This window comes from Merops nubicus, unplaced genomic scaffold, assembly GCF_000691845.1.
Source record: "Merops nubicus isolate BGI_N331 unplaced genomic scaffold, ASM69184v1 scaffold2284, whole genome shotgun sequence".
Lineage (NCBI taxonomy): Eukaryota > Metazoa > Chordata > Aves > Coraciiformes > Meropidae > Merops > Merops nubicus.
The window spans coordinates 1,188-18,322 of record NW_008606007.1 but is presented as its reverse complement, the minus strand read 5'-3'; the positions used below and the strand labels follow the sequence as shown (position 1 = coordinate 18,322).

At 45.3% G+C, this 17,135-nt stretch overlaps 1 protein-coding gene across 1 annotated transcript in view; it reads left to right on the top strand.

Annotated features, from left to right (window-relative positions):
* Nucleotides 1-12,515, top strand: part of NUP93 (nucleoporin 93kDa) — a 76,174-nt gene extending 63,659 nt beyond the window's left edge. The window contains exons 12-21 of the mRNA XM_008939482.1: nt 492-683; nt 927-1,053; nt 1,190-1,262; nt 1,592-1,636; nt 3,157-3,273; nt 3,885-4,003; nt 5,947-6,064; nt 6,440-6,523; nt 7,323-7,451; nt 12,287-12,515. Of these exons, the coding sequence (XP_008937730.1) occupies nt 492-683; nt 927-1,053; nt 1,190-1,262; nt 1,592-1,636; nt 3,157-3,273; nt 3,885-4,003; nt 5,947-6,064; nt 6,440-6,523; nt 7,323-7,451; nt 12,287-12,397 (1,115 nt within the window). The 3' untranslated portion in view covers nt 12,398-12,515. The remainder of the gene's footprint in view (nt 1-491; nt 684-926; nt 1,054-1,189; nt 1,263-1,591; nt 1,637-3,156; nt 3,274-3,884; nt 4,004-5,946; nt 6,065-6,439; nt 6,524-7,322; nt 7,452-12,286) is intronic.
* The last annotated feature ends 4,620 nt before the right edge of the window (nt 12,516-17,135 follow it).

Below are 17,135 nucleotides of genomic sequence, written 5' to 3'. Positions count from 1 at the left end.
TTTCCAAACAATCAAAATTAGGTCACTTGCACTATCCAAAACCTTTTGATCTGTAGTGTCACTCACACCCAGATAAAAAAAAAATGTGTGGATAAGAAATACAGTAAACTACCATTAGTATCACCTAGTAGGAAAATCCATGTTTTTAACAGTATTTGTACCGCTTGGCTTACATGTAAATGAAGACAAAAAGTTCGGACTTTAGAGAATCTATTGCAGTCTATCAGAGTTGGTTTGTTGTCTGAAAAGAACAGAGTAAGTTTTCTGAGCAACTGTTTATTCTCTCTCACTCCATGAACACATCTTTATTCTATGGTCTGTTATAATATATTTGCAGTGAAACAGTTACAGGTCAGCCACTGCTATGTGATTAGATATTCAGTTTTGTCTAGTGTTTATTTCTGTTGACACCAAATAAACAATAACGATGCTCTGTGATCTCTGCTGCAAAACCATTTTCACTTACGCCCTGTATTTTTTTTTTTTTCCAGGTGAATCCCATTTTGCAGTGAATCAGCAGCCTTTCCTCTACTTCCAAGTATTGTTCTTGACAGCACAGTTTGAAGCTGCAATTGCTTTTCTCTTCCGGACAGAGCGCTTGCGTTGCCACGCTGTTCATGTTGCATTGGTGCTGTTCGAGTTAAAATTGCTCCTGAAATCTTCTGGGCAGAGTGCACAGCTATGTGAGTCCTGCATATTTAATTTTATCATAAAATTATGTATTCTGAGCCCTTAAATAACCCTGCAGACACTGTAAATCTATGGCATTGATCAAACAAGCAGCATTTATCGGAACAATCTCCTAAAAGTCATTTGTTTCAGTTGCATTAGAGCTCTGGATCGTGACTCTGAGTGACTTGAGGTGAAGATCAGAGCAATGTTTCCTGGCATGACATTTTCTGATGGTGTTGTTTCTGACATTGCAGTAAGCCACGAAGCTGGTGACCCTCCTGGCATCAGGCGCCTAAATTTTGTGCGACTTTTGATGCTTTACACTCGTAAGTTTGAATCAACAGATCCAAGGGAAGCTCTGCAGTATTTTTACTTTCTCAGGTAGGAGTTAATAGGCCTCTAGATTTTTTTTTTTTTTTTTCCCTCTTGGTTATTACTGCTTAATTATTCTTATTTGGGAGTGATCAGAAGTAGCAGTACCTTCCTCCTCCCTTTTTTTTTTTTTTTTTCTTAATAGGAATGACAAGGACAGCCAAGGAGAGAATATGTTCTTGCGTTGTGTAAGTGAACTGGTGATTGAAAGCAGAGAGGTATGTTTGCCTGTGTTTTATCTCCCTCACTCAAAATTGAAATTAATTTCTTCATTTAAACTTTTATTAGGCAGGACAGTCTTAAAAGTTGTTTCTTCTTCCTGCCTGCTGCAGACCTAGATGACAGGAGCTCTCACAATGGCCATACATTTAAGATATTTAATAATGGCTTTTTGCCTGTTATCTATAGAATTTTGACCTCGATTGCAGTTTTTCATTGATCCATGACTTCATCTTTGTAGTTGGTAAATACCTTGTGAAGTATGTGCAATTCATCTCTGTTTCTGTTTCCTTTTTTTTTCCCTTACTTTCCATCTGGGTGGATATAGTTTGATATGATTCTTGGAAAGCTGGAAAATGACGGTAGCAGGAAGGTGAGTTGACTGTTTCTGATTATATTTTACATAAAACTTACAAAGCATATGTGACTTCCTAGGTAGTCATGAGAGACTATCTTGCTTTTCTTCATTTTTTTTCAGTAGCTGAATGATTAGCTTGAATACTTAGAAGTTCTTCAAGTATGAGATCATTTTACAAAATCCTCTGTGGCCTACCCTAACAGAAGGCAGGTCAGGAACCATAGGGCAAACTACGTCCCTGTAGACAGCCAATGTAACGAAAGAAACAAATGGCACCAGGTAACTTCAAGTGAGGCCAGAATTTCGTCTGCACAGTAGGAGATGGAATTTAGTACATATTAGTAAAAAGCAATTAGGAAAAATTACTTGCTTTGCAGTGGGTGTGACATTGTTCTTTTAACTGAGGTGGGCGTGTGAAAACTACATGGCATTTTCCTCATTCACCTTGGAGGAAAAATGTATAACAAGCCATTAAAAATTCTCATAATTAAGGGAGCAATGGCAAACGAACCCCAGGCATAGCCACAACTGATCTGCCCTCTCTATATTAAGTATGGGGTCAAAGATGAGCGACTTTTAGCTGTGATGGAACTTATTTCTGTTGTAAAAGAAGCAATCCAGAAGTAAAATGTTAAAATGTTATGTAATCAGTGAAGTTTTTCTGTTCGTTGTAACAACTTTGACAGCTTTGTGTAAAGCAGAATCCAGAATATTTTAAACTAAGATTTTTTTTTTAAAGGAGAAAGAAGAAAAATATTTGTCAGGATTTTCTTTTAGCTGTTTTTGTTTTCTCAGTTTAAAAGCAGTGAGATTGCACACACAAGAGCAAGGTAACTCAGGCATCTTTGAGAATATTTTTTTTTTTTATTTTACAGTTCTTTGTAAGATAGTTTTTAGTTTATACCATTAGTGGTGAATCTGGTTGTCTTGACTTTCCTCAAGTCCTTTTAATTGTAACTGTGTATTCTTGTGTTTCTTTGGTATGGAACCAGCAATCCTAGTTTAAAAATAAATTCTAGATTATATAGCTTTATTTTTACATCCTCAACTACAGTAAAATCCTTTCCAGATATCCTTGATTATTCTGCCCTCCTATTCTACTTGTGCTTATTGTTTCTTTTATAATTTTTGTCACCCTTTCATTTGTCTGTGTAAGATTTCACTTGCAACCTCTCATGCCAATATACACAAAGAGCATCCCTGGAGACTCTGGGACATCATATGCTGAAATCTTTTGTTTCCTTTGTAATGTGTCATCAGTATTTAAAATAACTTTGATTTTCACCTGTTATCTAGGTCATTTTGAATGAATTGGAAACCATGGGTGTCTCAGTGCTAACTCCATTTTGGAGAAAGTCTCTCTCACAAGAGCTCTTCCTATTTTTACCATGTCCCTTTTGCATGTTCCCATGGAAATGTACAGGCCATTCTAATCATAATCTGACATGTAAAATATTCATTGCCTTGACAGAGTATTCGGGAGTTTTTAAGCATTCTGATTTATCTTCTTCCATTTTTTTGTTTCACCTCTTCAGCCTGGAGTAATAGACAAGTTCACAAGTGACACAAAACCCATTATTAACAAAGTGGCTTCTGCAGCAGAAAATAAAGGATTGTTTGAAGAAGCTGCAAAACTCTATGACCTTGCAAAGGTAAGTATCTTCTGTGTGGTGCTTTAGATATAAAACCAGCTAATTCTTTTTTTCCCCAAACATTCTCCTGGTGATTAGGAGGTTAAATTTAATCTTGGAGATGGAATTGCACTTATTCCAGCAGGTCTTTTCTGCTGCTGTTAAAGCAGAACCATTGGCTGCGTGGAGAGGGGTTTCAGGGAGCAAACCCCGACCAACTGTGCTCCATCCTGTTCTGATTTAAAACCTGGTTCTTGATCAGCGTGACCTCTTTTGAAGTGATTGCCCCACGAGTGATTTTATTGTGGCTAGTGAAGTTGTTTACCTGGAGTGTGCTCTTCCACTTTCATAGATGAAGTCTGAAATGATTGGGCTTTATAGTGAGTGCTCTTGTGCAAGTAGATACAACTATACCCAGTGTTGTAGAGGAAAATTAGGGGGAAAACACTTTTCTTGCATGAGCCAGCAACAGTGTTGCTCCTAGCTAGTATGTTCTTGACCATATATGGGAGGGAGGCGTCTCTGAGCTTGGACTAGGCATCACTGCTTAAGACCTTTGTGCTTTTTCAGTGAGTTTAAAACACTAAGTCCCATCCTGCCCCTTTTCCTTGTGTAACTTCCAATATCTACAGAACCCTGACAAGGTTTTAGAGCTGATGAACAAGCTTCTCAGTCCCGTGGTTCCCCAGATTGGTGCTCCCCAGTCAAACAAAGAGAGGCTGAAGAACATGGCTCATTCCATTGCTGAGAGGTAAGATGAGGGGGCAAGACTGGGTGATGTCTGTTAGTTCCTGACGTTGTTTCTGCTGGCTGGACCATGGAATCTGCAGCAATGCATTCAGGAGGACAGGGAAAAGGTCAGAATTTACCCTGTCCTGCTCCTGATGGTTTGTAGTACTGAAACCAGAAACATAATCTTCAGGAGTGGGTCAGGTCCATTTGCCAAGAAGCTTTATCTGTGGGTGAATCAAGAAAAAGCAATTGCATGATTGCTAGCTGGAGACAGTCTGGTAAGGAGCAATAAATATAATGAATTGTATGTTTTAGATGATTTTTAAAGCAAGATATCATAAAAGTTGCAGGGCCCTTGCACACGACTCATTTGAAGCACTGTTCAAAGAGAGCTACGAAACCAGTAATTCTGAGTTGTAACAGCAAAGTGACGAGTTCAGTAGCTGTCCAAAAACTCCATTTCACTGCTGCTGTAATGAAAGCTTAAAAGGGAGCACTTAAGCTGAGGTGTGTATATGGCTAAGGGAACCAGAGGACCTTGTTTCCAAAGCCTGTTGCTTTAGGAAGGTGCCATGTGATGCTCAGAAAAGAGAGAGATGGACGTGACCAAAAGGAATGTCACTGCAGTGTTGGTGAGCTAATTAGAATATGGATCTGAGAGCTGTCAGTGCTCGAGCTTCATTAGCAGCTAGAAATTAGAAATAACCTGCTTCTGAAAGGCTGTAACTGCAAAATAGCTTTGGGATTTTTTTTTTTAAATCATCTTTTGGTGCATCTTGTCACAGGACTTACCATGGACAATTCCTGTATTTTACTAGAGCAAAATGTGTGTACCTGTGAGAATCATCTTCCTGCTTTTCCTCAACCATTCTGATGGGGAGAAAATAAAAATAAACCAAGCATGCTTGCTGGTACTTTGAAATTGGGGAAACAAATACAAAAACGTATTGATTCCAGTCAGAGGCTTTTGCCTTTCTCCTTCTGACAAGTGGCACTTGCCAGTCACTCCTTCAGGCAGTGTTTCCCTCGTTTAGTCAGGCTGCAGCCAGAGTGAAAATTGCTGCCCTATTGACTTGATGAGAGACTCATTTGGTAGCAGACATTTAGAAGAATTAAACCTGTGGCTCGAGCTGAAGCTTCAGCAAAGGCCATAACAGGCTTTGCTTTGCTACTTGCTTTGATCTGTACGAGAGCTCTAAATATTCCTGGTCAATAATGCCACTTCGCCGCCACTAACCTTCGTGACTGCAAAGCCAGAACGATTCCAATTAGCTGAATTAAATGTAACACGTTTACTTCCTGGACCCTACTGCAGAGAGCGTGGTGCCAATACAGCTTTCCTTCTCTGTGTTCTAGGGGTGGCTTTGCGATAGGGCAAACACCCAACAGAAAAGGCTGAGAGCCTGTCTGGCATCCTCCTCTGCAGCAGCACCAGCACATGCTGTGTACCAAGCACTTGAGCACTGTTACCTTGAGGCAGGAACTCCTTTCTGCTCTCCTGCTGTTATGAGTGAGAGCAGCCAGCCCTCCAGCTCATCTCCCAGCAAGCGTAGCTAGAGAGAGCATGCAGAAGCCTCTAATCCATTTTGAAGCCTTAACTTCTTGCCTGAAGGAGGCAGTTGTGCTGGAGAGCAGTAAGCCAGCGTGTTAAACATGCTCGTACAGGGCTCGCCTTGCAGGACTCTGGTTCCTGGCACTGTTTTCCCCATGAATATGGGAAGTGTAAACATTTAAAAGGAAGCAAATGCTGCATTTGATGGAAAAGGAAAGGGGAATAAAGGTTTTTTTTAAAAAGCCCCCAACCCATGAAAATTCTGCCTCCTGGTTAAGGAAAATTAAAGCTGTCCTTTGTTAGATGCTTTTTGTCCTTGTGCTTGATGTCTCTGCTTCCAAGACTTGCAAAAGCACGTTTATAAACGGTTGCCATTTTGTACAATAAGATTGTAAAACAATTTCTTTCAGGTACAAAGCTCAGGGGATAAGTGCAAAGAAATCTGTGGACTCCACATTCTACCTTCTGCTAGACTTAATCACGTTTTTTGATGAATATCACGCTGGTCACATTGACAGGGCCTTTGATGTAAGTTTTGAGAGTTCTGTTTAAAGCACAGCCTTCCTAATGCCCTTGAAAGCACAGAGTGTCTCCAATAACATCACTTAAAAGAAGAAATTATATTTAATAAGTTAGAAGGTGCCGCGATGGTATAGGAATTTAAAAATGTTTCTTCCCTGTTGCTTGATAATCGGGAAGGTTTTTTTGAGTTATTTTGTAGAGATGAAACAAAATATTCATGCTCCTCAACAAAGTGAGGAGATAAACCAATAAATAACAACTAAGTGATTTGTCTTGGATGGAATCAGAAGCATTTCATTAACACTACAATAACATACTTCATTAGTATATGGTGCAGAAAACGTTGATTATCCATCCTGATTCCTGCTTTTCTTTCTGAAGATTATTGAACGCCTAAAGCTCGTACCTCTTAGCCAAGACTGTGTAGAGGAGAGAGTTGCTGCCTTCCGGAATTTCAGCGATGAAGTAAGTAATGTCTCTTGGGTTTAGCTTCAAAAAAAGCCTTTTGCTCTGATAAAAGGATCTTAAAAACCTTGTCATCTCATCGTCGTTGTTCTTTCTTTAACAGGGATATAGGGTGGGATTATTCTGTATTCATACAAGTAGACTCTTGGCTTACAACTTTTTCTCCTTACTGCTGCTCTTTGGAACATTAGAATTCCCTACCCAGAAATCCTGTCTCCATTTTGCAGAAGGCATCTGCAGATCTGAATCTCTCTGAATTTACTGGCTTTGATTCAAGGATTCGTAATATTGAAAGCTTTCAATTGTGTTTTTGACTTGGTTCTTCTGTGCTCTTAATGGTCAACCAGTATTTGTAGGGTCTTTTTTCCTTCCCTTCAGGTATGTGTCTGGAACTCATATGTTCGGGTGTTAGCAGAAGAAGCATAAAGGAAGGCTGTTACTGCTCTTGAACTGTTCTAACTGGAGGGTCATGCATCTTCCAGACAGTGTCTGTGTGTATTGGAGTGCTCTGGAATGTTTTTTTTATTCAGGTGCTTTGGGGTTTATCTGAACTGCTGCTGTCAAACATGAAGGTGCAGCTATTGAGCATGTCTGTCCCAAAATGCTGGGTCACTTTTTGCCCATGGTGCAGTCACAGCAAGGGTAGCTGTTCAATGTATGACTGTTACTTGAATAAATATCAACCAGAGTTATCACTGCTTAGCTTTCTGATGCCCTATAGCAAGGGTAACGATTCTGTCAAGCTCCTCTCCATTGCAAAATGTCCATTTTTCTTTTTCCTCCCCTCTTCCTTGTGTAGATCAGGCACAATTTATCTGAGGTCCTGCTTGCAACCATGAATATTTTATTCACCCAGTATAAGAGGATGAAAGGCATGAGCCCAGCCACTCCTGCCAGACCCCAGCGGGTGATGGAAGACAGAGACTCGGTAAGATGATAATCCTCCCTCTCTGGCAAGTTTTCCTACTTCCTTTTCCCCCGATTTCAAGGAATTTGACTTCAAATAACTGCAAATCCTAATGGTCTTTGCTTTTGACTTGCTTGGTTACTTGCCTGGTTACTCAGCTTTCTTAGTTACTTAGAATCCTGAGACTAGTCTCTTGCAACTTCAGCTTTGTGTGAAGCGAGGATGTTGCTCTGAATGGCATTGGAATAATTAAGGTGTATTACACCATAATGTCCACCTACTAGCAAGAGAAGACAAGTATTTTCTAGGGTGGTTGGCGTTACTGCCTTGACAACGGGGCTGTTGTTTTTCAAGCACCTGATTTCAACTCCTTTCATTGGAGTTAGTGCCCTGTTCATGCAAAACTGATTTCTGGTGGAAAGGCCTTCCTCAGCTGCTCTCCTTGGCTTGCTTCTCTAGTGATGTGGGCTGATATTCTTGGTGTCCACAAGATGCTCGAGAACATTCCCTTGGAGAATGGCTGTAGCAGTTGGCCAGTGTTGTTCCCCTGCTGCTGCAGCAGCGTGGACAGCTGGATCCAGGGGTGTGGTGCTTGGTCTGGCTGCCTGGTTTCAGGGGCTGACAGTGGTGGGTTGGACTTGACTGCTGGAGTCGGTGCTGAAGCATTCTCCCATCCACTGATAGGAGCCCAGCCTTCATCAAGCCTCAGCATAGGCACCACTGAAAGGGCACAGCCAGATTTGCAGGCACTCACCTGTCAACCTGCAGAGCTGAGCAGAAGGGTTCTCGACTTAGCTGTTGTTGGGTTTGATCCTGTAGCTCTTACTAAGCGAAAGCTGCCACAGGCACTTGAAAACCAAGGCCAAGCCACTCATCCCTTCTTAGAGATTAGGAAATATCAATTCCTTTTGAGAAGGAAAACCAACTTGGGCCACAGCCAGATTTATTCCAGGCTTTAGTCATCTGCAGAAGTCCCTTTGATCTGTAAATTGCAATATTGGTAAAAGTCTTAATAGCATTTTTCAGTTGTAGCATTTTTCAGTTCCATCAAAGTGAAAAGCTCAAGCAGTGCTACGGCTTTTGTCTTTGGGCTGCACTCTGGGGGTGAGTTCTGGGCTCCTGCCTCACAGATATGCTTGTGCTTTGGATTGACAGCTTTGTGAGGGATGTGCGCTGCTCAGGCTTCTCCCACCTTCAATTCCACATGTGTGGAGAAGTCCTTTTTTTGCTCCTCAAGCTTCTGGCCTTGTGGTGGGATCTCATGGCAGCAGGTTGCAGGTGTGCTGTTGGAGACACACAGGGTTTTGGAGCTGTGGTGATAAAATCTGTGCATAACCATCAGAAGGGACAAGTGCCTGCTGTGCCTGCAGCCAGGGAGGTGGCAAAAGAATAGCTGTGTGACTTCACAGATCAGGAGGGAGCATGAGCCTGCTGATGTAGGATTAGCTACAGAGAGTCTACAGTCCTGTAGCTCCCTGCTGCCTAAACATTTGCACGTGCAGAAAAATACCAGGCACAGGCACATGGAAGGCAGAGTGAGGAGCTTTAGCACGTGTGCCCTGTTTTTCTTGCACTGAAGAATTTCCCCCAAGACTATGGGAGCAGGGAATCTAGATCAGTTGCCCTGTCTGCTAAGCAACTTGGGTGATTTCAGTGGTGGGAAGAAATGAGGACGCCTCAGATGTGAGAACAAAGGTATTCTTGCAGCCACCTGAACAGAGATGGCAGATATGAGTGTCTGCAGGCTCTGCTTGGCAAGTTTTTTTTCTTTTGAATATTGCTAGGAAAAAGGCAGCTTTTCCTTTTTCCCCAAGGAAACGAGTTTTAGGGAAAATCAGGCTCTTCGAGAAGCTTTTAACAATCTCAGTGCATCGCCCGGTAGACAGTGCAAGTGAAAAGTGACATTTCCTCAAATGGCTTTTTGAAATCTTGGGGTTTTCTCTAGATCCATCAGAACACAGATTCAGATCCCTTCTGTTTCTCAGAAGACTTTGAAAACATGAGATAGGAGCTGTTCCTAAGTCTGAAGCTTGTTCTGGGGAAGAGTCCCCCAGAGTAGGAACACATGAATTAAATTTGTCTTTTGAGTGAATTGAATCCTCTTGAATTTGGAGGCACAGCGCCTGTTTTATGCATTTTGTTTCAGAATGAAATCACCTAAGCTGTGTTTTGAGTCTTTTTGTTTTTTTTAAAAATGTATATACGTTAATTAGTTGGGGAATGAGGAAGCAAAGTCCTGTCCCTCTTGGCCTGATCCATTTTGTCAGATCTCAGGCAGAGGTTCCACGAGCCCAGACTGCAGAGCTGGAAGCCACGGTGGCGGTGACAGCCCTGTCCCAGATGCCATGAGTGTGTGACAGCAATATCACACGCTCCCTGCCCTGCTCCAGGCTGGCAAACTCTCAGAGCAGCCCAAGGGCCTGATCCCGGTGGCAAAATTAGGCCAGGAAAGGAATGGAATTCTTTGGGTTTTTTTGAATTTGTGGTCTTACTCTAAATCACAAGCGCCTCTAACGTTCATTAAGTAATTACAGCCAGTAGAACATCTAGACCTCCAGGCTGCTCTTAACCTCTGCAAACCTCTGCTCGTTCCTCCTGAAGTATTGCAGCCTATCGTGTTGGTTTGATTTTTAAAAACAGACCAGCTCTGGTGTCATTGCTACCAAACAGGTAGGGGGAACAGCAACTTGCACTGCTCTAAAGCCTTTCTTAGTCACAATGAGAGTTTTTGCAGAGAATATTTTAATTCCAAGGGGTTGGACACCTTGACATACTTTTTTTGTTTCTACCACCCGTTTTGACCTCCACTGAACAGCAGCAGTCAGACGTAATTCCACAACCTCTCTGTGAAGCAGATTTGGAGGCAGACTAGGAGTGTTGACTGTGACTGGAACAGAGTGATTTTTTTTTCAGGCCACCTTGTGAAGTCACTGGTGCATTGGCGGTACCTTAAAGCTGGGGAAACTGTCCTGGGAGCTTTCAGCAGTTGGGTCAGTCTCAGCTTTGCTGATGTGATGCTTTCAAGGCAGGGAGAACTGGAGAATCGCTGAGGCTGGAATGGACCCCAGAGACCATCCAACCTCGCTACCATGGGCAGGGACACCTCTCATCTAGACCAGGTTGCTCAAGGTCTCATCCAACCTGGCCTTGAACACCTCCAGGGAGGAGCATTCACAACCTCTCTGGGGAACCCAGTCCCCACCGGGGGGGGGCATCCACAACCTCTCTGGGCAATCTAGTCCAGAGTCTGGCCACCCTCCTACTGAAGAACTTCTTCCTAAGGTCCAGTCTAAACCTTCGCTCCTTCAGTTTAAGCCATTTTCCCTTTTACTGTCACTGGACACTTGTGACAAGTCCCTCTCCAGCCCTCCTGTAGGTTCCCTTCAGGTATTGGAGGGCGTTCTAAGGTCCCCCCAGAGCCTTCTCTTCTCTAGGCTGAGCAATCCCAGTGCCCTCAGCCTGTCCTCAGAGCAGAGATGCTCCAGCCCCTGAAAGAAGTGTGTCTGCTGCATGGCCATGCCATCTGCACCTCAGGTATTGATCCATCCTTGGCCAGGTGGGAATGCAGCGTGAGGTGGGAGCTCTGCTCTCGATGGCATCCAGGCCACAGGGCTCTGTAGACACAACTGTCCTTCAGACAGGGTGCTGGGAACAGGATATTCAGTAGCAGTGATCTCGGGGCTAAACAAAACACTTCCCTGCCCCGTGTGTGAAGCTGAAGGGCTTTGGTACAGCAGAAGCAGTAGCATATAGACAGTGTCTTGAAACATCCCAGCTTTTCCATGAGCAGCTTCCAAAGCTCCCCTGGTGCTGTTGAATAACTGACTGCTTTAACATCCTCCTGAAAAAGGGGTGGAACTGCCTAGATGAGCATCAGGGATGGTGTTTATGACCATTCCCAGCCACCTAAAGAGCTTCAGTCACCTCCCAGTTAGTATATTGCTGCTGTCATCATTACCACCCGTGTTCCCACAGCAGCCAAAGCTGCTCCAGCTTTCCCTGAAGCCAGTAGATTAAACAGTGGAATCTTTGAGTAATTTAGGGATGCTGAAAATTTAAGGTGAAGATACTGCAAGCAATCAAAACAATCAGCCTGCATAGTGCTCCATAAAGATTGGGGCCTTGTGTTCTCCTGACCTCTGCCAGTTATCAGCATGATTTTCCTTTTAGTTTACTAGCAGCTTTAACAAAGGAAACCCCTCATTCCCAAATCTCTTCAGCTGTCTGTAGCCTTCTGGTGCTCAAGGAGGAGCTTGGTGACATTAGGCAGAATTCTCCAAGTGTACTCGGTACATCTGCTGGTCGTGAGAGGGAAAGAAGAGCCCTGAAGGATGCTGGTGGGTTGTAGGTGATGCTGGAGACCTCTGGGTGCCTGTGGCACCACCAGTTTGGTTCTGCTGCTTTTGCTTGGAGACTGTTCATGCTGCCTCTCAGCAGCATCACTTTTCTCCCGCAAGGTGGGAAAGAATCATGTTGCCCTGGGACAACCCCACTTCATGCAGGAGTGACAAGATTGCTGCAGTACAGCAACACCCTGTCTTGCTGAATATTGTTTTTTCTTGGGTCACTTGTAAATAAAATAGATTCTTTTTTTTTTTTTTTTTTTTTAAGCAGAAAGTTAACTTGACACACTTTTAATGGCTGGAAAAGGAAATCATTTGATTTCCTTCCACATGCAGTGATAAATTATCCAGAGAGCAGCTCTGAGAAATAACGACATTTGCTTGTTGGAAAAATCAAGCGTTTGGCTCCTGTCCCACTCAACTTTCACTGGAGGCTTCCTGGTGCTAAAATAACCGTGCTGCCTTTTTTTTTTTTCCCCTGTTGTTTTTTTTTGTTTTTGTTTTTTTTTTTAGCAACTCCGGTCTCAAGCCCGCGCGCTGATAACGTTTGCTGGGATGATCCCTTACAGAACATCAGGAGACACCAACGCCAGGCTGGTGCAGATGGAGGTCCTCATGAATTAGCAGAGCAGCTTCTGCTCAGGGCCACAGCGACCTGGTCTCCCGTACATTCACAGGCTGGGACCAGTGTCCTTTTTGTATTCTGTATTTTTGTGGACAGAAATAAATTTCTTTGCTTTCTAGTTGGTTTTGACATTTTCTTTTTCACCGGGTTTTGTGTTGCTATTTTTTTTATTCATTTTATTTGAAATGGGTTTATAAAGTTGTTATCAAATTGGTTTAGAAATTAGTTCTTAATGAGTTAATGGGAATGAGAATTCTTAGAGGTGCAGCAGGGAGGGGAACGAGCAGTTCTACACCAGAAGAAAATTGATTTAATGCTTGCTGAACATCCAACTTGGAAATTTTAGGGTGTTTTGTTTTCCAAATGCATGTTAAATGTTGAATATGTTTCTGCCGCACCATTCACGTGATGCTGTGCTCTTGGTCCTGCATGGTGAGTGTCTCCTGCTGAGGCTCCTTCACACCTAAAGACCTTCAAACTTAGGCCAGTGCCTCAGATGTGCACAGCTCTGCAAACCCTGGAGCTCCATGGAAGCTTGTGCAGCAGCAGCTGGATTGGAAACAGGTATATTTTGGTAGGAGAGGCCTTTGTGATCAACAAGAAGATTTAGGTCTGTAGATTGCGTATTAGGACAAATTTCTCTCCTTAAACAGTGGTGAAGTATTGGAACAGGCTGCCTGGGGAGGTGGTGGAGTCCCCATCCCTGGAGGGGTTCAAAAAATGTGTAAGCATAGCATGGTTTAGTGGTCATGGTAGTGCTGCACTGATAGTTGGACTTGATGATCTTGGAGGTCTTTTCCAATCTTTATCTTTCTGTGACATGTTGGATTTTAGCAGTTTCATCCAAGATCATCCTGTTGACTTCACCAGAAGTAAGGAAGCTGACCAGAGAAGTCCCACTGGGGATGCACTGGGCGTGGGTGGATATTACTGTTGTTTTATCTGAGTCCCACCAAATGAGAGGCATTAAAAAACCGTCAGCTTTGAATGTTCTGAGCTGCAATTAAGTCAGTGTGAAAGCCCAGGATGCATCTTGTAGTGTAAGCTGTGCTCTTTAGTATAGCATAGCAGCCTGTCCTCAAGATGAGGTGGGAGGAGTGGTGGTGGTGGCTGCTCTGACTGCACACAGGCTGTTCTGCTGTCTGGCCATCAACAGCCTCCTTATTTCTGGGAGGTGAGAACACAGGTGATTCTGGAGGCACAACAGGCAACAAAGGCTGATTCCAGCCTTTGCATACTAACCTCTGTTTTGCCATGTCCACGTTTAACAGCACAGAGGGATATTTGACTGACTTGATGACAATTTCCTAATGGCTTTTTCCACCAGAAACGTAGCATAAATTTTGTCAACCTCTTGGACAGGGTGCAAATGGATAGCTTGCCAAGCCACCCAAACCTCTCTCGTGGCATTAGCAAACCGGCTGCTGGGGCTTCCAGCAGATAGAGCCAGGGATGTCTGAGGCACGGAGTGGACCTGTAGCACAGTCAGGATCGTGTCAACCGAAGGCCAAGAGGGGCCTGGACACCACCCGGCAAGAAAAGGGCACCTGGTGAGTTACTGAGCAGTTGGTGTTGGGGTGGGGGAGTGGAGTTGCCTAGTGAGATGTCAACAGTGAGTGTGGAAAGCTTTACTGGCTCCTAACCTTTCTGGCAGATTCCTGTGGGAACGCTGCTTGGTATGTCTCAGCTGACAGTTCATCCAAGCCCTTAGAGTGGAGGTTACCGCAGAGCACAGCGTCCTTCCTGCCAGCCCCGCTTGGGCTGGGGTTGCCCCACGTGTGGTCCTGCAGGATAAATCCTGCCAATTCTCAGCCTGTTCCCTGGGTTACTCCCCACAGCCATCCACCTCACTTAGAGAGAGGCTGGTGAGGCTGTGCCTGTCCTCAGTGACCTGGGCAAGGGAGGGACAGCACCTGCTGGAGTCTGAGAAGGTTGAAGGCCACCCCACTCTAGTAAGCCCCTCTCCCTGCCATCCTTCCTGCAGGGGCAGAAGTTCTCTGGGGCCCAGCTCTTACTGCTGCTGTTTGCAGGACTTTGCTCTCCCATCTTTGCCCATCCCTGCTCAGCTGAGCTGTCGTGCTGCCTCACTGGCATGTTTCTGATGTCATGGTTGAACTTGGGGACCTTTTCAAAACAGCAGGTTGCCCTTTCTCTGTCTGCCCTTTGAGGACAAGTGTAGCAGATGTGTTCTGGTGGTTCTCAGGCATTAGTAAAAGAGAAAATTGATGGCTGTGTGCAGGGTGCTCCCTTTGGCTCAGTGGCTGTGACTCCAGCCTCTGGTCCCTTCTAAGCTAAACAGAAATGGAATTACTTCTAGTTTCCAAAGCCAAGATGGTCCTTCTGTGATGGATGGAAAGAGGAGATAAACCCCAGGGAGTCCAAGCCCTGAGACTAACCCTGGAAAGGTGAGATGCAGCCCTTATGTCAGACAAGGTGTGAGAGGTGGTGAGTGTAACGGAAGGTACCACAAATAGCTGGCATTTAATTATTTCTTGCTGATTGCCTTGTGATTTCTTCCTAGGTGTGCGCAGGTGGTGAATGTGGCAGCCCTTCCATCTTCCCACCTTCCTGAGAGCAGCAGGTCCCAGTTCAGTGCCTAGGCCTGGCTTTGGCAAGCCCAGCTCTCTCTGCACGGAGGTAGATGCTGTCGCAGGCGCCGGTGCTTTGCTGAAGGAGGCACCCCTGTGGTTCTCCAGCTGTTGCTTTCTCTCTCCACCCTACCCTGATTCTGCTGGAGACAACAGCCTGGTTCTGCTCGCTTGGGTTTCTGACCAGCAAAAATTATTAACCCTTTGTACCATCACATTCATGCTTGGCCAATGACCCTGTGTTCCATCACATGCCTGCTTGGCCAATGTGCAGGCTTAGCCATGGTGTATAGCTAACTACTTCAGGTAGGTGAGATGCATCCTAAGGGTGGCTCACGGGCTTAAGGCAGAGGCAGCTTGTGTTGCTGGAGGGGACTGGAGGAAAAAGTGATGAAGTGTTTGCCTTGAGGGCATGTGGTGTTCTGTCCAGGTGTGGAGGCAGCAGAGATGGGAGGAGTCTCCAGGTCTGTCCTCCACAGTCTGTGGAGCTCAGCAGCAGCAAAACATCACTGAGTGCTGCGGGGTCAGTGCAGCAGCTCTCACAGCTTTGCAATGGACGAGGCTGGGCTTGGTGTGGCCTGGGTTTGCAGGGGAATCCAGAAATACTCGTCGTAAACTTCTGCCCTGTGGTGCCTGTGCAGCAGTGGATAGGGGCAAAAGGTTCAAGCTCTGCCCAGGGTAAAAACTGTGCTGAGCTCATGGCAGGCAATTAGTTCATGTGAGAATTAACAGCCTGATGGAATGTGCTGTGAGGGCCCCTCCTAAACACTGTCGTGGAGCTGCTGTTGGTGGGTCCTGTATCCTCAGCTCCATGTTTGTGGTGTTTGCAGTGTTTTTTATCCTCAGAAAACCACTCGTTCTTGTGCTGTGCCTGTGCTGTTAGCCTGGTGTACACTTGGCCAGCTGGGCATGCAGCCAGGTTCCTGCCTACAGCCCGTGGGATACACCCCTGCTCCTCTACCTGTCCGTGGCTTTCCCCACAGACTGCAGAAGCTGCATCTTGATCCTGATCTGATATGGTTTGGTTTCCAGACCCTCTGGCTGGAGTGGATCTGCATGAGGTGGCTCCTTTGTTCTCCACCATGATTTGCCTTAAACACATGGACCTTGTTCCTTGAAGGAGCGTAAGGAATTGTGTTCAGAAAGAAATGAATTTAGTGACTTTTTTTTTTTTCTCATTACTCTCAGCACTCATCTCCCCAGCCTGGAGAAAGAAGGGCACGTTGGTAATGCCAGTTCTGTGTCCTTGGGGTGGGACAGCGCTCATGTACTGCTGCTGTTTGTGTCTGTACCAGTATTTTTGTCCAGTTTCTGTCTGGATCTGGACAGAAGGCTGGAGATGGTGTCTGGAAGAGAATGGGAGGTGATCCCTTTGGCCCCAGCACAGTGCATACGGGTGCCGGCAGTTGCTGGATAACAGTCTCTTTTCTCTTCCCAGGCTTCCTTCCCTGTGGTGCCAAGACCTAGCTCCTCACAGTGGGTTTGTGTGGCCCACATCACCCAGGGTGGTAGATTCCCTTTCCCACAGGGGCAGAAACAGGACAACTAAAACCTCATTAAACCCCCATTGGAACGCAGAGCTCTGGCAAACTTTAAGAGAAGCCACATGTAAAGCTCTGCAGCCTTCCCTGCCTCACTCCATTAGGGTTGGTTTGCATTTCACAGCCAGGAGGGACCGGCTGGAAACGAGGGAAAGCAGCTTGGCACCTCTTGGCAACGTCAGCTCTCTGCCCCCAGCACCGCAGGCTCCGGGTATTGTTGCTGCAGCTGGTGTTGTGAATCAGGCCGACGACAAGCGCATCCTACTATCCGGCTATTTCACTACACCAGGGTTGCATCATACCACTCGCTTCGCTCTTCGCCCTGCGCCTGGGTCCCGCCTCTCCTGGAGCATCTCTGACCACGCTGTGTTAGACGGAGGCCTCCCCCCTCGCTCAACACGCTCCGTGATTCCTGGTGCTTTGGGCAAGTTGTGCCAGGGGAGGTTTACGTTGGGTCTGGGGAACAGTTTCTTCCCCAAAAGGGTTGTGAAGCCCTGTCCCAGACTGCCTAGGGTGGTGGTGGAGTCCCCATCCCTGGAGGGGTTTCCAGACCGTGGATATGTGGTGCTGAGGGACATGGGTCAGTGGGGACCTGGCAGCGCTGGGGG